General features: G+C 40.2%; 1 protein-coding gene across 2 annotated transcripts in view; it reads right to left on the reverse strand.

The window, feature by feature from the left end:
* The window catches only part of xdh (xanthine dehydrogenase), a 73,378-nt gene that overhangs the window by 21,173 nt on the left and 27,180 nt on the right, over window positions 1-25,025 (reverse strand). For both annotated transcript variants that reach the window (XM_062041588.1, XM_062041597.1), the window contains exons 9-13: window positions 9,995-10,139; window positions 9,829-9,921; window positions 9,602-9,753; window positions 9,439-9,532; window positions 9,216-9,325 (exon numbers count right to left, since the gene is read on the reverse strand). In XM_062041588.1, the coding sequence (XP_061897572.1) occupies window positions 9,216-9,325; window positions 9,439-9,532; window positions 9,602-9,753; window positions 9,829-9,921; window positions 9,995-10,139 (594 nt within the window). The remainder of the gene's footprint in view (window positions 1-9,215; window positions 9,326-9,438; window positions 9,533-9,601; window positions 9,754-9,828; window positions 9,922-9,994; window positions 10,140-25,025) is intronic.

Below are 25,025 nucleotides of genomic sequence, written 5' to 3' on the forward strand. Positions count from 1 at the left end.
AGTCCCTTTGGGACAGAGGACCCTATTGAATTTCTAGTTAGGGACCAAGTCCCATTGGGACAGAGGACCCTATTGAATTTCTAGTTAGGGACCGAGTCCCTTTGGGACAGAGGACCCTATTGTATTTCTAGTTAGGGAGCGAGTCCCTTTGGGACAGAGGACCCTATTGTATTTCTAGTTAGGGACTGAGTCCCTTTGGGACAGAGGACCCTATTGTATTTCTAGTTAGGGACCGAGTCCCTTTGGGACAGAGGACCCTATTGTATTTCTAGTTAGGGAGCGAGTCCCTTTGGGACAGAGGACCCTATTGTATTTCTAGTTAGGGACCGAGTCCCTTTGGGACAGAGGACCCTATTGTATTTCTAGTTAGGGACCGAGTCCCTTTGGGACAGAGGACCCTATTGAATTTCTAGTTAGGGACCGAGTCCCTTTGGGACAGAGGACCCTATTGTATTTCTAGTTAGGGACCGAGTCCCTTTGGGACAGAGGACCCTATTGAATTTCTAGTTAGGGACCGAGTCCCTTTGGGACAGAGGACCATATTGAATTTCTAGTTAGGGACCGAGTCCCTTTGGGACAGAGGACCCTATTGTATTTCTAGTTAGGGACCGAGTCCCTTTGGGACAGAGGACCCTATTGAATTTCTAGTGTTTTATTATTATACCGCCGCCTCTTTGAGCTGTAATTTGACCCCCTAACATGCTTCAAAACTCACCAAACTGGACACACATCAGGACTGGCGAAAATTGCGATCTTATCAAAAAACCAAACCCCAAAACTCAAAATTGCGCTCAAGCGCCCCTTAGGAAGAAAACACAGACACAACTGCCTCTAACTCCCAGTAGGAATGTCTTAGAGACATGAAACAAAAACCTCTATGTAGGTCTCACTTAGACCTAGATTTCATACACTGACAACCCCCAGCAAAAATCAACAGGAAGTTTGCAATTCCCCCTTCAAAACAAAAGTTGTGTAAAAACAGTCACCTTTTTTCAAACATGATCTCCTCTGAGCGCGTTTGTCGTGTCGGCTTCAAACTAGCACAGGAGAGAGATTGAACCCTTCTGATTGAAAGTTGATGAAAGAGTTTTAATTACTGCTCCGGTTTGGATTTTATGAGCCCTCAAAGTCGGTCTCGTCCATCACTGCTTGCAGCTTTAATATTCTCTGTCCTTCTAGAACCTAGGTGTCAAAGTCAAGGCCCGGGGGCCGCATCTGGCCCACCAATTCATTTTATCTGGCCCACAAACACCTGGAAATGACATGTGTCAATAAAGTACTTCCTATTTTCTCACTAAATGTCATGGATTTTTTTCATTTTGACAGAAAAAAATATATGTACTGCTTGAAATGTCATACCTTTTCAACTTTATTAGTATCCAATATTGCAACAAATATTACACTATATTATCATACTTTACAAACATGTTCTTGTCTAAATAAAAATACTTCACTTTACAGCAAACTACCCATCAAATTCATCAAAATGACAATACATTTTACGTTGTTCTTCACAGCATATTACTGTAAACCGAAAAAAACTACTACAGTTTTTTGCGTTAAAATTCTGTTGACTGAGCTGCCATATTTTTACTGTAAAATCTTGTTTTTAACGGTGTCCATCCATCCATTTTCTACCGCTTGTCCCTTTTGGGGTCGCGGGGGGTGCTGGAGCCTATCTCAGCTGCATTCGGGCGGAAGGCGGGGTACACCCTGGACAAGTCACCACCTCATCACAGGGCTAACACAGATAGACAACATTCACACACTAGGGAGCATTTAGTGTTGCCAACCAACCTATCCCCAGGTGCATGTCTTTGGAGGTGGGAGGGGCCTATCCCCAGGTGCATGTCTTTGGAGGTGGGAGGGGCCTATCCCCAGGTGCATGTCTTTGGAGGTGGGAGGGGCCTATCCCCAGGTGCATGTCTTTGGAGGTGGGAGGGGCCTATCCCCAGGTGCATGTCTTTGGAGGTGGGAGTGAAGTGAAGTGAATTATATTTATATAGCGCTTTTCTCTAGTGACTCAAAGCGCTTTACATAGTGAAAACCCAATATCTAAGTTACATTTTTTTTTAAACCAGTGTGGGTGGCACTGAGAGCAGGTGGGTAAAGTGTCTTGCCCAAGGACACAACGGCAGTGACTAGGATGGCGGAAGCGGGAATCGAACCTGCAACCCTCAGGTTGATGGCACGGCCACTCTACCAACCGAGCTATACCGCCCCAAGGGAGCGGCCAAGGAGGGGCCTATCCCCAGGTGCATGTCTTTGGAGGTGGGAGGGGCCTATCCCCAGGTGCATGTCTTTGGAGGTGGGAGGGGCCTATCCCCAGGTGCATGTCTTTAGAGGTGGGAGGGGCCTATCCCCAGGTGCATGTCTTTGGAGGTGGGAGGGGCCTACCCCCAGGTGCATGTCTTTGGAGGTTTTAACGGTGTATTACTGTAAATGGAAAGACGCTACATTTGATTTTACGGTAGAGAAACTGGCAGCTAAGTTGCCAGAATAAAAAAAAACAACTTGTACTATTTTTCCATTCATTTTGTAAAAAACAATGTCAATTTAATAGTAAAATTCTGGCAACTAAGCAGACAGCTTTTTCCTTGCTGTAAAATGTTGTAAAAACACAATTTTACGGTAACATTTTGTAAATGTCAAGTTTTTACTGTAAAATCAACAGTCTACTTAAAACAATTGATATAAATAATAATGAAATCCATCACTGTTCCACTCTGATGGCAACATTATAACTGCCATGTGGCCCTCAGTGAAAACCACTTTCACTTCCCTGCCTTAGAGCCACAACTTATATTTAAAAAGCACATAAAGAGAGTCTGAAAAGTAGCAAAAAGTAACTTCAACTGTTTTAAGCTAGTTAGAAATGTCATAATTGTCTATGGTGTTACGCCCGACTGCAGCTGGGATAGACTCCAGCACCCACTGCCACCCCGAAAGTGACAAGCGGTAGAAAATGGATGGATGGGATACGTATTAGAGCAGATAAGATGTTCAATTATTACATGCTTTTTCCACATATGTGGTATTGTGGAACAACTGGGCTGAGGCAAGGTCTCTACAATCAGGACCATGACATTTGTGTACAAGCAGGTCTTGGGAGGTTATATAAGGTCTCTACAATCAGGACCATGACATTTGTGTACAAGCAGGTCTTGGAAGGTTATATAAGGTCTCTACAATCAGGACCATGACATTTGTGTACAAGCAGGTCTTGGAAGGTTATATAAGGTCTCTACAATCAGGACCATGACATTTGTGTACAAGCAGGTCTTGGAAGGTTATATAAGGTCTCTACAATCAGGACCATGACATTTGTGTACAAGCAGGTCTTGGAAGGTTATATAAGGTCTCTACAATCAGGACCATGACATTTGTGTACAAGCAGGTCTTGGGAGGTTATATAAGGTCTCTACAATCAGGAGCATGACATTTGTGTACAAGCAGGTCTTGGGAGGTTATATAAGGTCTCTACAATCAGGACCATGACATTTGTGTACAAGCAGGTCTTGGAAGGTTATATAAGGTCTCTACAATCAGGACCATGACATTTGTGTACAAGCAGGTCTTGGGAGGTTATATAAGGTCTCTACAATCAGGACCATGACATTTGTGTACAAGCAGGTCTTGGGAGGTTATATAAGGTCTCTACAATCAGGACCATGACATTTGTGTACAAGCAGGTCTTGGGAGGTTATATAAGGTCTCTACAATCAGGACCATGACATTTGTGTACAAGCAGGTCTTGGGAGGTTATATAAGGTCTCTACAATCAGGACCATGACATTTGTGTACAAGCAGGTCTTGGGAGGTTATATAAGGTCTCTACAATCAGGAGCATGACATTTGTGTACAAGCAGGTCTTGGGAGGTTATATAAGGTCTCTACAATCAGGACCATGACATTCGTGTACTAGCAGGTCTTGGGAGGTTATATAAGGTCTCTACAATCAGGAGCATGACATTTGTGTACAAGCAGGTCTTGGGAGGTTATATAAGGTCTCTACAATCAGGACCATGACATTTGTGTACAAGCAGGTCTTGGAAGGTTATATAAGGTCTCTACAATCAGGACCATGACATTCATGTACAAGCAGGTCTTGGAAGCAACTGAAGAAAAGCAGTGTCAAATATTGAATCTTCAACATTTTGGAAAGTGTTATTCAAATATGTTTCTTGAAGCCTATTTTCAAAATGTTACATCTTCTTCATCGCCTCCATACCAACAAGTCCACACGGTGTCTCCCACCACCAGACACACCCAACGTGGACGAGGCATACCAGGACTTCTGTAGGGCACTAACATCTGCAGCCAAAAAAGCCATCCCACGCGGCCGGCGTAAGAACTACAAACCATGCTGGGATGGCGAGTGCGAGACCCTCTTCAGCGCCTTCCTCCGGGCTCCCTATGGCCCGGAGGCTAACAATTCAGCCACTGCCCTTCTTTCCACTCTTGGAAGGAAGAGGCACCAGCGCTGGAAAGAGGCAGTCCACTCCATCGACTTCTCGCACACTAGCCGTATCGCGTGGAGCACTTTGAACAACTTGACTGGTAGGTCTGAGCGCGCACCCCGAACATGCCCCGTTACCGCAAATGCTATTGCAGCACAGGTTGTGAAAAACGGGGCATATACCGGGATAAATCGAGATTTTTCCCGGGCGGTGCGCCAGGAAACTGCAGACCTCTGGAGGACAACAACATCTAGCGAGTGTAACATCTCCGGTGAGTTTTCACCGGAGGAGTTCACAGCTGCCCTCCAGTATACCAAACCAGCCAAGTCTGCTGGGCCTGACAACATCTGCCCAGAACTCGTGCTCCACGCTGCCCCTGCAATGAAGTCCTGGCTGAGAGTTTTCCTGTCTTCTTGCCTGCGCCAACTCCGGATCCCCAGGATTTGGAGAAGGGCCACTGTTGTCGCTATCCCCAAGCCGAACAAGCCAAAGGATGACGTAACGAGCTACAGACCAATCTCGTTGCTCTGCGTCCCCTTTAAAGTCCTCGAGCGCCTGATTCACGCCCGTGTCGAGCCCATCATAGACCCCCACCTCCCCCGGGAGCAGGCGGGTTTTCGACGTGGGAAGTCCACGGTGGATCAGGTCGCCCTCCTTACCCAGGACATCGAGGACTGCTTTGAGGCGAAAAAGAAGGCCGGTGCCGTCTTCATAGACCTGACTGCTGCCTATGACACAGTCTGGCACCGCGGCCTCACCTGCAAACTTCTCCGCCTGCTTCCAGACAGGCACATGGTCAAAATGATCATGGAGCTTGTCTGGAACCGCAGCTTTACTCTCACCACCAGTAACGGAGATAAAAGCAGGTTGCGGCGCCTGAAAAATGGCGTCCCCCAGGGATCTGTCCTGGCTCCCCTCCTGTATAACATCTATACATACGACCTGCCTGCCACAGTCTCACGGAGGTTCGCATACGCAGACGATCTCGCGCTGCTGCACTCCGACAGGGACTGGCAGGCCTTGGAGGGAACTCTAAGCCAGGACATGGAGACTTTAGTGGCTTACCTCCATAACTGGAGATTGAAGCTCAGCGAATCCAAGACGGTGACACAAGCTTTCCACCTATACAATTGGGAAGCGGATCGTGAGATCAGGTTCGAGGTGCGGAAGCCGGATGGGGCTTCCCTTACCCTATGCCGGCCTCGTCCTACACCTGAAGACCCTCGTCCTGACCCTAAATACCTTGGGGTCACCCTGGACAGGTCGCTCACTTTCCGTAAACACCTCTTGGCAACACGCAAGAAACTCAACACCCGCGTCTCACTGCTGAGACGGTTGGTCGGGTCCGGTTGGGGTGCCGGGGCAAGAACTCTGCGAACAGCAGCACTTGCCCTGGTCTACTCAACTGCTGAGTACTGCGCACCTGTCTGGGCGCGCAGTGCTCACTCTAAACAACTTGATGTCCCGATCAACGAAGCCTTGCGTGTTATCACTGGATGCCTGCGCCCCACCCCTGTGGAGCTACTGCCCATCTTAGCAGGCATCCAACCCGCTGAGCTTCGTCGCCAAGGTGCTGTAGCAACTCTGGCGGGCCGGGCAAACATGGATGAGAACCACCTGCTCCATGAAAGGCTCACACTCTCCTCAGAGCCAACGCCCCGCCTCCCGTCCAGAGACCCACTGGTACCAGCCGCCCTGAAGCTCCTGCAGCAATGCAGTGACAACAACATCAGGGCGGCTCACTGGGCGAATCACAAATGGAGCACGGACCTGGAGCATACCATCTCCTCCAGACCCCGTGACTTCATACCTGACACCGGCTCAATACCAGGCCTCTCACTACCACGAGTGGCCTGGGTGAGGCTTAACCGCCTCCGAACTGGTGTCGGTCGCTTTCGCTCAAACATGTTCCAGTGGGGCTTAGCACCTAACGCGACGTGTGAGTGTGGCGCGGAGGAGCAGACTGCCGACCACGTGATCCTGCGTTGCCCGATTTATCGTGCTCCTAATGGTTTGCGTGGCCTGGCGGACCTGGATGACTGCTCGGTGACCTGGCTCACTTCTGTGTGTCCTGACATATGAACGGGAGGGCCCCCCGGGCCTGGGGTGGTAAAAGGCATAGACCCTCGGCCTCAGGTCCGGGTGCCGGAAAACAGCTGCCCATACGATGAAGAAAATGTTACATGATGTAGCCCCAAAGCCTCTTAAGGTATATTAAAAGACATAACAGTAATAAGGTAAGTAAAAGCATGATGGTTGTGAACTCTAAAATATCACACTGAAAAAATACAATTGGACAATCTGCCTTTTCCATGGCATGCTGTCAACTATGGAATGAACTAGCAACAGAAATGAAAGTAATCCCAGATAGTAAGCTGTTGACAACCAGGGTCAAGTGATGGCTCAAGGTAAAACAAAGCTGTCACTACAATGTTGATGGTGATGCAAGCAGCTGCTGATGCACAAGCAAGCTTACCTTCTTGCTAATTCTGTAGATTTCCGTCTACAGGTTATGCAACGTAAATGAAGTATTGTTGGTGGTTTTTCGCTGCATTTTTAGAGTGATTTAGGGGCATAATGGATTAGTCCCATTATCTACACTACTAGACATCTCCAACAAGCCGATTATTACAAATTAGACTGCAAACAACAACAACAACAACAACATACTGTATGTCTTCTTGTCCCTCGTAAGGATTGTGAACGACAGGCAAAATTCCAAAAAAGTGCATTATTCCTTGAAGGTCTTTGCTTGTATTTGATCATCTTTTTCAGTGTGTGATATTTTGTCTATTCATTAATTGTATGCTGTGTTAAGAGTATGTTTTTTTTTAAGTACAGCTAGGGACAAGAGCAGAGAAGCCAATTCTGCCTGAGGCTGAGCTAATTAGAGTCCATCATGCTGAACAACACATTGTGATTGGTTTGGTCTCAACTAGTGGTTAATGTAACCCTAGTATTGTTACTTTTACTTCATTTAGCCGTTTAAAATGCTTTCTTTAGGCCTGTAGGGCACACCTGGACAAATGAAGGCCCGGGGGCCACATGCGGCCCGTTGAGCTTTTCAATCTGGCCCGCCGGACATTCCCAAATCATTGTTTTAGATGTTTAAGATGTAAAGTGTAGCTGCCATTATGATGTGTACTCATGTCTTCTAATGACCGTAAGTCTTCAACTATACTAAGTAGGGATGTCCGATAATGGCTTTTTGCCGATATCCGATATTCCGATATTGTCCAACTCTTTAATTACCGATACCGATATCAACCGATATATGCAGTCATGGAATTAACACATTATTATCAATCAATCAATGTTTATTTATATAGCCCTAAATCACAAGTGTCTCAAAGGGCTGTACAAGCCACAACCACATCCTCGGTACAGAGCCCACATACGCCTAATTTGGACAACCAGGTATGGTGAAGATAAGGTACTTTTTAAAAAAAATTAGTAAAATAAGATAAATAAATTAAAAACATTTTCTTGAATAAAAAGGAAAGTACAACAATATAAAAACAGTTACATAGAAACTAGTAATGAATGAAAATGAGTCAAATGAAGTGTTAAAGGTTAGTACTATTAGTGGAGCAGCAGCACGCACAATCATGTGTGCTTACGGACTGTATCCCTTGCAGACTGTATTGATATATATTGATATATAATGTAGGAAGCAGAATATTAATAACAGAAAGAAACAACCCTTTTGTGTGAATGAGTGTAAATGGGGGAGGGAGGTTTTTTGGGTTGGTGCACTAATTGTAAGTGTATCTTGTGTTTTTTATGTGGATTTAATTAAAAAAAAATGTAAAAAAATGATACCGATAATAAAAAAAACGATACAGATAATTTCCGATATTCCATTTTAACGCATATATCGTCCGCTAATATCGGCAGGCCGATATTATCGGACATCTCTAATACTAAGTCTTTACATGCTTGGAATCTGCATCATATACTAGTTACTATGGTCATCTAACTAGTTACTATGCTCATCTAACTAGTTAGTATGCTCATCTAATTAGTTACTATGCTCATCTAATTAGTTACTATGGTCATCTAATTAGTTACTATGGTCATCTAATTAGGTACTATGGTCATCTAATTAGGTACTATGGTCATGTAATTAGGTACTATGGTCATGTAATGAGTTACTATGGTCATGTAAGTCACAGCAGCTCAGACGAGGTACCAAGCAGTGTGGGTGGGGAGTGTTTCCACAGAGTGTTTCCACAGAGTGTGAAATGTGGGTGTCAGGGACAGACGTGGAAGGAGATTTTTCCACCAAAGTAGTAAAGCTTAGTGATATATCACATATATCAGATTGTAGGTGGCTTTGTTTACCCTTCATGTTCATATTTCACTGTGTTTGTTGCATTTTTGTTGTGTTTGGCTTGACTGTAAAATATGTGGATGGAGAGGGGGTGTGACGTTCATATGTTGTCAATATTCACTGTTTTATCCTTCATAGTTAATATTGTAACATTCTTTATTTTCATGTACATTCTGAGAGTCTCATTCAGTAAAAAAATGTAAAATGTAATTCCGTTTTTTTAAGGCGGTCTGTCATAATGTTTTTAGCATTATTGTGAGGTTTTGTATTAGTGTTCCTAAAAATAGATATACCGGCCCCCAGACACATTTTTTTCTCTAAATTTGGCCCCCCGAGTCAAAATAATTGCCTAGGCCTGCTGTAGATGGTAGTCATCAGACTGTGATTTTCAGAATAAATGATAGTTGTAGTGTTGCATGTACCCTGGTGCTGTAGGGGACTTCTATGGAGAGCAGGACTTCTTGTGGTCGCAGCAGTGTCCTCCTGTATCCTACGAAGAAACTGTCGTCCATCTGAACCACGCGACTTCCATCTGACCAGCAGAGAGAAAGGATTCGTTCAAAGGTCACACAAGTCCCAGTTCTGAGAAGGTAAACGCATCATCAGCTGAATTTGATGCATTTATTGCTTTCATTTCTGTGTTACCTTTGTCCATCAATGTGAGTTTACAGCTGGCCACCATAAAAACTGGATTAAGGTCTGATATGGGGCTGGCAGTCATGATGTTACCACCAATGGCCTAAAATGCAGCACACATGCAGGTGTTTAGTGTCTCCAACATATGCTGCCGCTGGGTTCTGCCACTCACTGCAACGTTGCGTATCTGCAGACCGGCAAACCAGCGCAGCTGCTCCAGCAGGGCGAGGAAGACTTCAGTCTGGTGAGGAGGAAGCGTGGCTACGGCCTGTTTTAACACCGATTCCATTTGGCTGAGAGTGCAGGCCGCACCAAACACAATACCTGCCATCACATTGCAAGCGGGTTTTCAAGCAGTTTGACTAAATCATTCATATTCATTTAGAGTTAGGGACTCACCATCACTGGTGTGTTCCACTCTGTGGAGCTCGGGGATGAATGCTGGCGCCAGAATGACTGGATACAATATGTTCTTGAACTTTACTTCTATACCTGCACACACACAGTAAACTGCTACTGCATGTGTTTTTGTGTATGTGTGTGTGTGTGTGTGTGTTACACATACCCACTTCCGTGTTTCCTACCACCACTCGGGCTTCAGGATGTTTCCATTTCAGATGCAGAAACGTGTCCAGGTTGTCAGGCTGCAGCCACACCGTCCTCTCGCTTTGGAAGCGCAGTGAACATGTCTTCTGATTTTTGCTGAGAGCCTAGATGGGTCAAGAGCAAAGAGACATCAACATTACGTTGGGCTGCGTCTGAATCCGTGACTTGAGTAGTTGCAATTAACAATTAAAATAGGGACGATAATAGACGAAGCACATCTCAATTTGGGACAGTCACTGTCGTAATGTTCTCCCTCAGGAACTACAAAAGCAGTGAAGTTGTCACCTTCATGGAAGCTGCTTTTATAGCCAATCATGGCACCCACCTGTTCCCAATTAGCCTGTTCACCTGTGGGATGTTCCAAATAAGTCTTTGATGAGCATTCCTCAACTGTCTCACTCTTTTTTGCCACTTGTGCCAGTTTTTTTTTTAAACATGTTGCAGGCATCAAATTCCAAATGAGCTAATATTTGCAAAACATAAAAAAGTTTCTCAGTGTGAAGATGAAATATCTTGTCTTTGCAGTCTATTCAATTGAATATAAGTTGAAAAGGATACTTTGTATTCTCTTTTTGTTTACCATTTAAACAACGTGACAACTTCACTGCTTTTGTAGTTTGTAAATGGATCAATCGTAATTAAACTCTGGAAGCAGCGTTTTGTATTGTTTTGTTTTTGTCACAAAAACCATAGTCAAGTGAAAGAATCGTGCTTTTTGGGGTCAGCAAGCACGACTTCTAGTGATTAAGATTCATCTCAGGGGGAGACATTGATTGAAGACACAAGTGTTTCCAGTTAGGAGCTCCGTCACAGAACCATTTAAGTGTGTAAGTTGAGGTATTTCAGTAAAATATTTGGAATGATCAATTAGTTAGTAGTTAATAATTGGTTATTGCGTACAAAACAATATTACAAAACAATTAGTATCACATGTTACGCTAAAAAGATGCGACTAATCCCTTCAAACTACACCACTCTACACTTCTTCCCTTCCCACATGTGACATCACAATTGTGTCTCTGCTAGTATTTGATTTGAGACACAGACTTTATGCTGAAAGCTAGTATTTGATTGGACACACAGACTTTATGGTGAAAGCTAGTATTTGATTGGAGACACAGACTTTATGGTGAAAGCTAGTATTTGATTGGACACACAGACTTTATGCTGAAAGCTAGTATTTGATTGGAGACACAGACTTTATGGTGAAAGCTAGTATTTGATTGGAGACACAGACTTTATCCTGAAAGCTAGTATTTGATTGGAGACACAGACTTTATGCTGAAAGCTAGTATTTGATTGGAGAGACAGACTTTATGCTGAAAGCTAGTATTTGATTGGAGAGACAGACTTTATGCTGAAAGCTAGTATTTGATTGGAGACACAGACTTTATGCTGAAAGCTAGTATTTGATTGGAGAGACAGACTTTATGCTGAAAGCTAGTATTTGATTGGAGACACAGACTTTATGGTGAAAGCTAGTATTTGATTGGAGACACAGACTTTATCCTGAAAGCTAGTATTTGATTGGAGACACAGACTTTATGCTGAAAGCTAGTATTTGATTGGAGACACAGACTTTATGCTGAAAGCTAGTATTTGATTGGAGAGACAGACTTTATGGTGAAAGCTAGTATTTGATTGGAGACACAGACTTTATGCTGAAAGCTAGTATTTGATTGGAGACACAGACTTTATGGTGAAAGCTAGTATTTGATTGGAGAGACAGACTTTATGGTGAAAGCTAGTATTTGATTGGAGACACAGACTTTATGGTGAAACCTAGTATTTGATTGGAGAGACAGACTTTATGCTGAAAGCTAGTATTTGATTGGAGAGACAGACTTTATGCTGAAAGCTAGTATTTGATTGGAGACACAGACTTTATGGTGAAAGCTAGTATTTGATTGGAGACACAGACTTTATGGTGAAAGCTAGTATTTGATTGGAGAGACAGACTTTATGCTGAAAGCTAGTATTTGATTGGAGAGACAGACTTTATGGTGAAAGCTAGTATTTGATTGGAGACAGACTTTATGGTGAAAGCTAGTATTTGATTGGAGACACAGACTTTATGGTGAAAGCTAGTATTTGATTGGAGACACAGACTTTATGGTGAAAGCTAGTATTTGATTGGAGAGACAGACTTTATGGTGAAAGCTAGTATTTGATTGGAGACACAGACTTTATCGTGAAAGCTAGTATTTGATTGGAGACACAGACTTTATGGTGAAAGCTAGTATTTGATTGGAGACACAGACTTTATGGTGAAAGCTAGTATTTGATTGGAGAGACAGACTTTATGGTGAAAGCTAGTATTTGATTGGAGACAGACTTTATGGTGAAAGCTAGTATTTGATTGGAGACACAGACTTTATGGTGAAAGCTAGTATTTGATTGGAGACACAGACTTTATGGTGAAAGCTAGTATTTGATTGGAGAGACAGACTTTATGGTGAAAGCTAGTATTTGATTGGAGACAGACTTTATGGTGAAAGCTAGTATTTGATTGGAGACACAGACTTTATGGTGAAAGCTAGTATTTGATTGGAGAGACAGACTTTATGGTGAAAGCTAGTATTTGATTGGAGAGACAGACTTTATGGTGAAAGCTAGTATTTGATTGGAGAGACAGACTTTATGGTGAAAGCTAGTATTTGATTGGAGAGACAGACTTTATGCTGAAAGCTAGTATTTGATTGGAGACACAGACTTTATGGTGAAAGCTAGTATTTGATTGAAGACACAGACTTTATGGTGAAAGCTAGTATTTGATTGGAGACACAGACTTTATGGTGAAAGCTAGTATTTGATTGGAGACACAGACTTTATGGTGAAAGCTAGTATTTGATTGGAGACACAGACTTTATGGTGAAAGCTAGTATTTGATTGGAGAGACAGACTTTATGGTGAAAGCTAGTATTTGATTGGAGACACAGACTTTATGGTGAAAGCTAGTATTTGATTGGAGAGACAGACTTTATGCTGAAAGCTAGTATTTGATTGGAAAGACAGACTTTATGCTGAAAGCTAGTATTTGATTGGAGACACAGACTTTATGCTGAAAGCTAGTATTTGATTGGAGAGACAGACTTTATGCTGAAAGCTAGTATTTGATTGGAGTAACAGACTTCATGGTGAAAGCTAGTATTTGATTGGAGAGACAGACTTTATGGTGAAAGCTAGTATTTGATTGGAGACACAGACTTTATGGTGAAAGCTAGTATTTGATTGGAGACACAGACTTTATGGTGAAAGCTAGTATTTGATTGGAGAGACAGACTTTATGGTGAAAGCTAGTATTTGATTGGAGACACAGACTTTATGGTGAAAGCTAGTATTTGATTGGAGACAGACTTTATGGTGAAAGCTAGTATTTGATTGGAGACACAGACTTTATGGTGAAAGCTAGTATTTGATTGGAGACAGACTTTATGGTGAAAGCTAGTATTTGATTGGAGACACAGACTTTATGGTGAAAGCTAGTATTTGATTGGAGAGACAGACTTTATGGTGAAAGCTAGTATTTGATTGGAGACACAGACTTTATGGTGAAAGCTAGTATTTGATTGGAGACACAGACTTTATGGTGAAAGCTAGTATTTGATTGGAGAGACAGACTTTATGGTGAAAGCTAGTATTTGATTGGAGACAGACTTTATGGTGAAAGCTAGTATTTGATTGGAGACACAGACTTTATGGTGAAAGCTAGTATTTGATTGGAGACACAGACTTTATGGTGAAAGCTAGTATTTGATTGGAGAGACAGACTTTATGGTGAAAGCTAGTATTTGATTGGAGACACAGACTTTATGGTGAAAGCTAGTATTTGATTGGAGAGACAGACTTTATGGTGAAAGCTAGTATTTGATTGGAGAGACAGACTTTATGGTGAAAGCTAGTATTTGATTGGACACACAGACTTTATGCTGAAAGCTAGTATTTGATTGGAGAGACAGACTTTATGCTGAAAGCTAGTATTTGATTGGAGAGACAGACTTTATGCTGAAAGCTAGTATTTGATTGGAGACACAGACTTTATGGTGAAAGCTAGTATTTGATTGAAGACACAGACTTTATGGTGAAAGCTAGTATTTGATTGGAGAGACAGACTTTATGGTGAAAGCTAGTATTTGATTGGAGACACAGACTTTATGGTGAAAGCTAGTATTTGATTGGAGAGACAGACTTTATGCTGAAAGCTAGTATTTGATTGGAAAGACAGACTTTATGCTGAAAGCTAGTATTTGATTGGAGACACAGACTTTATGCTGAAAGCTAGTATTTGATTGGAGAGACAGACTTTATGCTGAAAGCTAGTATTTGATTGGAGAGACAGACTTTATGGTGAAAGCTAGTATTTGATTGGAGACACAGACTTTATGCTGAAAGCTAGTATTTGATTGGAGTAACAGACTTCATGGTGAAAGCTAGTATTTGATTGGAGAGACAGACTTTATGGTGAAAGCTAGTATTTGATTGGAGACACAGACTTTATGGTGAAAGCTAGTATTTGATTGGAGACACAGACTTTATGGTGAAAGCTAGTATTTGATTGGAGAGACAGACTTTATGGTGAAAGCTAGTATTTGATTGGAGACACAGACTTTATGGTGAAAGCTAGTATTTGATTGGAGACACAGACTTTATGGTGAAAGCTAGTATTTGATTGGAGACACAGACTTTATGGTGAAAGCTAGTATTTGATTGGAGAGACAGACTTTATGGTGAAAGCTAGTATTTGATTGGAGACACAGACTTTATGGTGAAAGCTAGTATTTGATTGGAGAGACAGACTTTATGGTGAAAGCTAGTATTTGATTGGACACACAGACTTTATGGTGAAAGCTAGTATTTGATTGGAGAGACAGACTTTATGCTGAAAGCTAGTATTTGATTGGAGAGACAGACTTTATGCTGAAAGCTAGTATTTGATTGGAGACACAGACTTTATGGTGAAAGCTAGTATTTGATTGAAGACACAGACTTTATGCTGAAAGCTAGTATTTGATTGGAGAGACAGACTTTATGGTGAAAGCTAGTATTTGATTGGAGAGACAGACTTTATGGTGAAAGCTAGTATTTGATTGGAGAGACAGACTTTATGCTGAAAGCTAGTATTTGATTGAGACACAGACTTTATGGTGAAAGCTAGTATTTGATTGGAGAGACAGACTTTATGGTGAAAGCTAGTATTTGATTGGAGAGACAGACTTTATGGTGAAAGCTAGTATTTGATTGGAGAGACAGACTTTATGCTGAAAGCTAGTATTTGATTTGAGACACAGACTTTATGCTGAAAGCTAGTATTTGATTGGAGACACAGACTTTATGGTGAAAGCTAGTATTTGATTGGAGAGACAGACTTTATGCTGAAAGCTAGTATTTGATTGGAGACACAGACTTTATGCTGAAAGCTAGTATTTGATTGGAGACACAGACTTTATGGTGAAAGCTAGTATTTGATTGGAGAGACAGACTTTATGCTGAAAGCTAGTATTTGATTGGAGACACAGACTTTATGGTGAAAGCTAGTATTTGATTGGAGAGACAGACTTTATGCTGAAAGCTAGTATTTGATTGGAGAGACAGACTTTATGCTGAAAGCTAGTATTTGATTGGAGAGACAGACTTTATGCTGAAAGCTAGTATTTGATTGGAGAGACAGACTTTATGCTGAAAGCTAGTATTTGATTGGAGAGACAGACTTTATGCTGAAAGCTAGTATTTGATTGGAGAGACAGACTTTATGCTGAAAGCTAGTATTTGATTGGAGACACAGACTTTATGCTGAAAGCTAGTATTTGATTGGAAACACAGACTTTATGCTGAAAGCTAGTATTTGATTGGACACACAGACTTTATGCTGAAAGCTAGTATTTGATTGGAGACACAGACTTTATGGTGAAAGCTAGTATTTGATTGGAGAGACAGACTTTATCGTGAAAGCTAGTATTTGATTGGAGACACAGACTTTATGCTGAAAGCTAGTATTTGATTGGAGAGACAGACTTTATGCTGAAAGCTAGTATTTGATTGGAGACACAGACTTTATGGTGAAAGCTAGTATTTGATTGGACACACAGACTTTATCCTGAAAGCTAGTATTTGATTGGAGACACAGACTTTATGCTGAAAGCTAGTATTTGATTGGAGACACAGACTTTATGCTGAAAGCTAGTATTTGATTGAGACACAGACTTTATGCTGAAAGCTAGTATTTGATTGGAGACACAGACTTTATGGTGAAAGCTAGTATTTGATTTGAGACACAGACTTTATGGTGAAAGCTAGTATTTGATTGGAGAGACAGACTTTATCGTGAAAGCTAGTATTTGATTGGAGAGACAGACTTTATCGTGAAAGCTAGTATTTGATTGGAGACACAGACTTTATGGTGAAAGCTAGTATTTGATTGGAGACACAGACTTTATGGTGAAAGCTAGTATTTGATTGGAGACACAGACTTTATGGTGAAAGCTAGTATTTGATTGGAGAGACAGACTTTATGGTGAAAGCTAGTATTTGATTGGAGACAGACTTTATGGTGAAAGCTAGTATTTGATTGGAGACACAGACTTTATGGTGGAAGCTAGTATTTGATTGGAGACACAGACTTTATGGTGAAAGCTAGTATTTGATTGGAGACACAGACTTTATGGTGAAGCTAGTATTTGATTGGAGACACAGACTTTATGGTGAAAGCTAGTATTTGATTGGAGACACAGACTTTATGGTGAAAGCTAGTATTTGATTGGAGACACAGACTTTATGGTGAAAGCTAGTATTTGATTGGAGAGACAGACTTTATGCTGAAAGCTAGTATTTGATTGGAGAGACAGACTTTATGCTGAAAGCTAGTATTTGATTGGAGACACAGACTTTATGGTGAAAGCTAGTATTTGATTGAAGACACAGACTTTATGGTGAAAGCTAGTATTTGATTGGAGACACAGACTTTATGGTGAAAGCTAGTATTTGATTGGAGACACAGACTTTATGGTGAAAGCTAGTATTTGATTGGAGACACAGACTTTATGGTGAAAGCTAGTATTTGATTGGAGAGACAGACTTTATGCTGAAAGCTAGTATTTGATTGGAGAGACAGACTTTATGCTGAAAGCTAGTATTTGATTGGAGACACAGACTTTATGGTGAAAGCTAGTATTTGATTGAAGACACAGACTTTATGGTGAAAGCTAGTATTTGATTGAGACACAGACTTTATGCTGAAAGCTAGTATTTGATTGGAGAGACAGACTTTATGCTGAAAGCTAGTATTTGATTGGAGAGACAGACTTTATGCTGAAAGCTAGTATTTGATTGGAGACACAGACTTTATGGTGAAAGCTAGTATTTGATTGGAGAGACAGACTTTATGCTGAAAGCTAGTATTTGATTGGAGACACAGACTTTATGGTGAAAGCTAGTATTTGATTGGAGACACAGACTTTATGGTGAAAGCTAGTATTTGATTGGAGAGACAGACTTTATGCTGAAAGCTAGTATTTGATTGGAGAGACAGACTTTATGCTGAAAGCTAGTATTTGATTGGAGAGACAGACTTTATGCTGAAAGCTAGTATTTGATTGGAGACACAGACTTTATGGTGAAAGCTAGTATTTGATTGGAGAGACAGACTTTATGGTGAAAGCTAGTATTTGATTGGAGACACAGACTTTATGGTGAAAGCTAGTATTTGATTGGAGACACAGACTTTATGGTGAAAGCTAGTATTTGATTGGAGACACAGACTTTATGGTGAAAGCTAGTATTTGATTGGAGAGACAGACTTTATGGTGAAAGCTAGTATTTGATTGGAGACACAGACTTTATGGTGAAAGCTAGTATTTGATTGGAGACACAGACTTTATGGTGAAAGCTAGTATTTGATTGGAGAGACAGACTTTATGGTGAAAGCTAGTATTTGATTGGAGACACAGACTTTATGGTGAAAGCTAGTATTTGATTGGAGAGACAGACTTTATGGTGAAAGCTAGTATTTGATTGGAGACACAGACTTTATGCTGAAAGCTAGTATTTGATTGGAGACACAGACTTTATGGTGAAAGCTAGTATTTGATTGGAGACACAGACTTTATGGTGAAAGCTAGTATTTGATTGGACACACAGACTTTATGGTGAAAGCTAGTATTTGATTGGAGAGACAGACTTTATGCTGAAAGCTAGTATTTGATTGGAGAGACAGACTTTATGGTGAAAGCTAGTATTTGATTGGAGAGACAGACTTTATGGTGAAAGCTAGTATTTGATTGGAGACAGACTTTATGGTGAAAGCTAGTATTTGATTGGAGAGACAGACTTTATGGTGAAAGCTAGTATTTGATTGGAGAGACAGACTTTATGGTGAAAGCTAGTATTTGATTGGAGACACAGACTTTATGGTGAAAGCTAGTATTTGATTGGAGAGACAGACTTTATGGTGAAAGCTAGTATTTGATTGGAGACACAGACTTTATGCTGAAAGCTAGTATTTGATTGGAGACACAGACTTTATGGTGAAAGCTAGTATTTGATTGGAGACACAGACTTTATGGTGAAAGCTAGTATTTGATTGGAGACACAGACTTTATGGTGAAAGCTAGTATTTGATTGGAGAGACAGACTTTATGCTGAAAGCTAGTATTTGATTGGAGAGACAGACTTTATGCTGAAAGCTAGTATTTGATTGGAGACACAGACTTTATGGTGAAAGCTAGTATTTGATTGAGACACAGACTTTATGGTGAAAGCTAGTATTTGATTGGAGACACAGACTTTATGGTGAAAGCTAGTATTTGATTGGAGAGACAGACTTTATGCTGAAAGCTAGTATTTGATTGGAGAGACAGACTTTATGCTGAAAGCTAGTATTTGATTTGAGACACAGACTTTATGGTGAAAGCTAGTATTTGATTGGAGAGACAGACTTTATGCTGAAAGCTAGTATTTGATTGGAGACACAGACTTTATGCTGAAAGCTAGTATTTGATTGGAGACACAGACTTTATGGTGAAAGCTAGTATTTGATTGGAGAGACAGACTTTATGCTGAAAGCTAGTATTTGATTGGAGAGACAGACTTTATGCTGAAAGCTAGTATTTGATTGGAGAGACAGACTTTATGCTGAAAGCTAGTATTTGATTGGAGAGACAGACTTTATGCTGAAAGCTAGTATTTGATTGGAGAGACAGACTTTATGCTGAAAGCTAGTATTTGATTGGAGAGACAGACTTTATGCTGAAAGCTAGTATTTGATTGGAGAGACAGACTTTATGCTGAAAGCTAGTATTTGATTGGAGAGACAGACTTTATGCTGAAAGCTAGTATTTGATTGGAGACACAGACTTTATGCTGAAAGCTAGTATTTGATTGGAAACACAGACTTTATGCTGAAAGCTAGTATTTGATTGGACACACAGACTTTATGCTGAAAGCTAGTATTTGATTGGAGACACAGACTTTATGGTGAAAGCTAGTATTTGATTGGAGAGACAGACTTTATCGTGAAAGCTAGTATTTGATTGGAGACACAGACTTTATGGTGAAAGCTAGTATTTGATTGGAGAGACCGACTTTATGCTGAAAGCTAGTATTTGATTGGAGACACAGACTTTATGGTGAAAGCTAGTATTTGATTGGAGACACAGACTTTATGGTGAAAGCTAGTATTTGATTTGAGACACAGACTTTATGGTGAAAGCTAGTATTTGATTGGAGAGACAGACTTTATCGTGAAAGCTAGTATTTGATTGGAGACACAGACTTTATGCTGAAAGCTAGTATTTGATTGGAGACACAGACTTTATGGTGAAAGCTAGTATTTGATTGGAGAGACAGACTTATCGTGAAAGCTAGTATTTGATTGGAGAGACAGATTTTATCGTGAAAGCTAGTATTTGATTGGAGAGACAGATTTTATCGTGAAAGCTAGTATTTGATTGGAGAGACAGACTTTATGCTGAAAGCTAGTATTTGATTGGAGAGACAGACTTTATGCTGAAAGCTAGTATTTGATTGGAGAGACAGACTTTATGCTGAAAGCTAGTATTTGATTGGAGAGACAGACTTTATGCTGAAAGCTAGTATTTGATTGGAGAGACAGACTTTATGCTGAAAGCTAGTATTTGATTGGAGACACAGACTTTATGCTGAAAGCTAGTATTTGATTGGAAACACAGACTTTATGCTGAAAGCTAGTATTTGATTGGACACACAGACTTTATGCTGAAAGCTAGTATTTGATTGGAGACACAGACTTTATGGTGAAAGCTAGTATTTGATTGGAGAGACAGACTTTATCGTGAAAGCTAGTATTTGATTGGAGACACAGACTTTATGGTGAAAGCTAGTATTTGATTGAGAGACCGACTTTATGCTGAAAGCTAGTATTTGATTGGAGACACAGACTTTATGGTGAAAGCTAGTATTTGATTGGAGACACAGACTTTATGGTGAAAGCTAGTATTTGATTTGAGACACAGACTTTATGGTGAAAGCTAGTATTTGATTGGAGAGACAGACTTTATCGTGAAAGCTAGTATTTGATTGGAGACACAGACTTTATGCTGAAAGCTAGTATTTGATTGGAGACACAGACTTTATGGTGAAAGCTAGTATTTGATTGGAGAGACAGACTTTATCGTGAAAGCTAGTATTTGATTGGAGAGACAGATTTTATCGTGAAAGCTAGTATTTGATTGGAGAGACAGACTTTATGCTGAAAGCTAGTATTTGATTGGACACACAGACTTTATGCTGAAAGCTAGTATTTGATTTGAGACACAGACTTTATGGTGAAAGCTAGTATTTGATTGGAGAGACAGACTTTATCGTGAAAGCTAGTATTTGATTGGAGAGACAGACTTTATCGTGAAAGCTAGTATTTGATTGGAGACACAGACTTTATGCTGAAAGCTAGTATTTGATTGGAGACACAGACTTTATGGTGAAAGCTAGTATTTGATTGGAGAGACAGACTTTATCGTGAAAGCTAGTATTTGATTGGAGAGACAGATTTTATCGTGAAAGCTAGTATTTGATTGGAGAGACAGACTTTATGCTGAAAGCTAGTATTTGATTGGACACACAGACTTTATGGTGAAAGCTAGTATTTGATTTGAGACACAGACTTTATGGTGAAAGCTAGTATTTGATTGGAGAGACAGACTTTATCGTGAAAGCTAGTATTTGATTGGAGAGACAGACTTTATGCTGAAAGCTAGTATTTGATTGGAGCACACAGACTTTATGGTGAAAGCTAGTATTTGATTGGAGACACAGACTTTATGGTGAAAGCTAGTATTTGATTGGAGAGACAGACTTTATCGTGAAAGCTAGTATTTGATTGGAGAGACAGATTTATCGTGAAAGCTAGTATTTGATTGGAGAGACAGACTTTATGCTGAAAGCTAGTATTTGATTGGAGACACAGACTTTATGGTGAAAGCTAGTATTTGATTGGAGACACAGACTTTATGGTGAAAGCTAGTATTTGATTGGAGACACAGACTTTATGGTGAAAGCTAGTATTTGATTGGAGACACAGACTTTATGGTGAAAGCTAGTATTTGATTGGAGACACAGACTTTATGGTGAAAGCTAGTATTTGATTGGAGAGACAGACTTTATGGTGAAAGCTAGTATTTGATTGGAGACACAGACTTTATGGTGAAAGCTAGTATTTGATTGGAGAGACAGACTTTATGGTGAAAGCTAGTATTTGATTGGAGACACAGACTTTATGGTGAAAGCTAGTATTTGATTGGAGAGACAGACTTTATGCTGAAAGCTAGTATTTGATTGGAGAGACAGACTTTATGCTGAAAGCTAGTATTTGATTGGAGACACAGACTTATGGTGAAAGCTAGTATTTGATTGAGACACAGACTTTATGCTGAAAGCTAGTATTTGATTGGAGAGACAGACTTTATGGTGAAAGCTAGTATTTGATTGGAGACACAGACTTTATGGTGAAAGCTAGTATTTGATTGGAGAGACAGACTTTATGCTGAAAGCTAGTATTTGATTTGAGACACAGACTTTATGGTGAAAGCTAGTATTTGATTGGAGAGACAGACTTTATGGTGAAAGCTAGTATTTGATTGGAGAGACAGACTTTATGGTGAAAGCTAGTATTTGATTGGAAGACAGACTTTATGCTGAAAGCTAGTATTTGATTTGAGACACAGACTTTATGCTGAAAGCTAGTATTTGATTGGAGACACAGACTTTATGGTGAAAGCTAGTATTTGATTGGAGAGACAGACTTTATGCTGAAAGCTAGTATTTGATTGGAGAGACAGACTTTATGCTGAAAGCTAGTATTTGATTGGAGACACAGACTTTATGGTGAAAGCTAGTATTTGATTGGAGAGACAGACTTTATGCTGAAAGCTAGTATTTGATTGGAGAGACAGACTTTATGCTGAAAGCTAGTATTTGATTGGAGAGACAGACTTTATGCTGAAAGCTAGTATTTGATTGGAGAGACAGACTTTATGCTGAAAGCTAGTATTTGATTGGAGAGACAGACTTTATGCTGAAAGCTAGTATTTGATTGGAGAGACAGACTTTATGCTGAAAGCTAGTATTTGATTGGAGACACAGACTTTATGCTGAAAGCTAGTATTTGATTGGAGACACAGACTTTATGCTGAAAGCTAGTATTTGATTGGAGACACAGACTTTATGCTGAAAGCTAGTATTTGATTGGAGAGACAGACTTTATGGCTGAAAGCTAGTATTTGATTGGAGAGACAGACTTTATCGTGAAAGCTAGTATTTGATTGGAGACACAGACTTTATGCTGAAAGCTAGTATTTGATTGGAGAGACAGACTTTATGCTGAAAGCTAGTATTTGATTGGAGACACAGACTTTATGGTGAAAGCTAGTATTTGATTGGAGACACAGACTTTATCTGAAAGCTAGTATTTGATTGGAGACACAGACTTTATGCTGAAAGCTAGTATTTGATTGGAGACACAGACTTTATGCTGAAAGCTAGTATTTGATTTGAGACACAGACTTTATGCTGAAAGCTAGTATTTGATTGGAGACACAGACTTTATGGTGAAAGCTAGTATTTGATTTGAGACACAGACTTTATGGTGAAAGCTAGTATTTGATTGGAGAGACAGACTTTATCGTGAAAGCTAGTATTTGATTGGAGAGACAGACTTTATCGTGAAAGCTAGTATTTGATTGGAGACACAGACTTTATGGTGAAAGCTAGTATTTGATTGGAGACACAGACTTTATGGTGAAAGCTAGTATTTGATTGGAGACACAGACTTTATGGTGAAAGCTAGTATTTGATTGGAGAGACAGACTTTATGGTGAAAGCTAGTATTTGATTGGAGACAGACTTTATGGTGAAAGCTAGTATTTGATTGGAGACACAGACTTTATGGTGAAAGCTAGTATTTGATTGGAGACACAGACTTTATGGTGAAAGCTAGTATTTGATTGGAGACACAGACTTTATGGTGAAAGCTAGTATTTGATTGGAGACACAGACTTTATGGTGAAAGCTAGTATTTGATTGGAGACACAGACTTTATGGTGAAAGCTAGTATTTGATTGGAGACAGACTTTATGGTGAAAGCTAGTATTTGATTGGAGACACAGACTTTATGGTGAAAGCTAGTATTTGATTGGAGACACAGACTTTATGGTGAAAGCTAGTATTTGATTGGAGACACAGACTTTATGGTGAAAGCTAGTATTTGATTGGAGACACAGACTTTATGGTGAAAGCTAGTATTTGATTGGAGAGCACAGACTTTATGCTGAAAGCTAGTATTTGATTGGAGAGACAGACTTTATGCTGAAAGCTAGTATTTGATTGGAGACACAGACTTTATGGTGAAAGCTAGTATTTGATTGAGACACAGACTTTATGGTGAAAGCTAGTATTTGATTGGAGAGACAGACTTTATGCTGAAAGCTAGTATTTGATTGGAGAGACAGACTTTATGCTGAAAGCTAGTATTTGATTGGAGAGACAGACTTTATGCTGAAAGCTAGTATTTGATTGGAGACACAGACTTTATGGTGAAAGCTAGTATTTGATTGGAGAGACAGACTTTATGCTGAAAGCTAGTATTTGATTGGAGACACAGACTTTATGCTGAAAGCTAGTATTTGATTGGAGACACAGACTTTATGGTGAAAGCTAGTATTTGATTGGAGAGACAGACTTTATGCTGAAAGCTAGTATTTGATTGGAGAGACAGACTTTATGCTGAAAGCTAGTATTTGATTGGAGAGACAGACTTTATGCTGAAAGCTAGTATTTGATTGGAGACACAGACTTTATGGTGAAAGCTAGTATTTGATTGGAGAGACAGACTTTATGGCTGAAAGCTAGTATTTGATTGGAGACACAGACTTTATGGTGAAAGCTAGTATTTGATTGGAGACACAGACTTTATGGTGAAAGCTAGTATTTGATTGGAGACACAGACTTTATGGTGAAAGCTAGTATTTGATTGGAGAGACAGACTTTATGGTGAAAGCTAGTATTTGATTGGAGACACAGACTTTATGGTGAAAGCTAGTATTTGATTGGAGACACAGACTTTATGGTGAAAGCTAGTATTTGATTGGAGAGACAGACTTTATGGTGAAAGCTAGTATTTGATTGGAGACACAGACTTTATGGTGAAAGCTAGTATTTGATTGGAGAGACAGACTTTATGGTGAAAGCTAGTATTTGATTGGAGACACAGACTTTATGCTGAAAGCTAGTATTTGATTGGAGACACAGACTTTATGGTGAAAGCTAGTATTTGATTGGAGACACAGACTTTATGGTGAAAGCTAGTATTTGATTGGAGACACAGACTTTATGGTGAAAGCTAGTATTTGATTGGAGAGACAGACTTTATGCTGAAAGCTAGTATTTGATTGGAGACATAGACTTTATGGTGAAAGCTAGTATTTGATTGGAGAGACAGACTTTATGGTGAAAGCTAGTATTTGATT

This window comes from Entelurus aequoreus, linkage group LG01 (genome assembly GCF_033978785.1).
Source record: "Entelurus aequoreus isolate RoL-2023_Sb linkage group LG01, RoL_Eaeq_v1.1, whole genome shotgun sequence".
In the NCBI taxonomy this organism is placed as follows: domain Eukaryota; kingdom Metazoa; phylum Chordata; class Actinopteri; order Syngnathiformes; family Syngnathidae; genus Entelurus; species Entelurus aequoreus.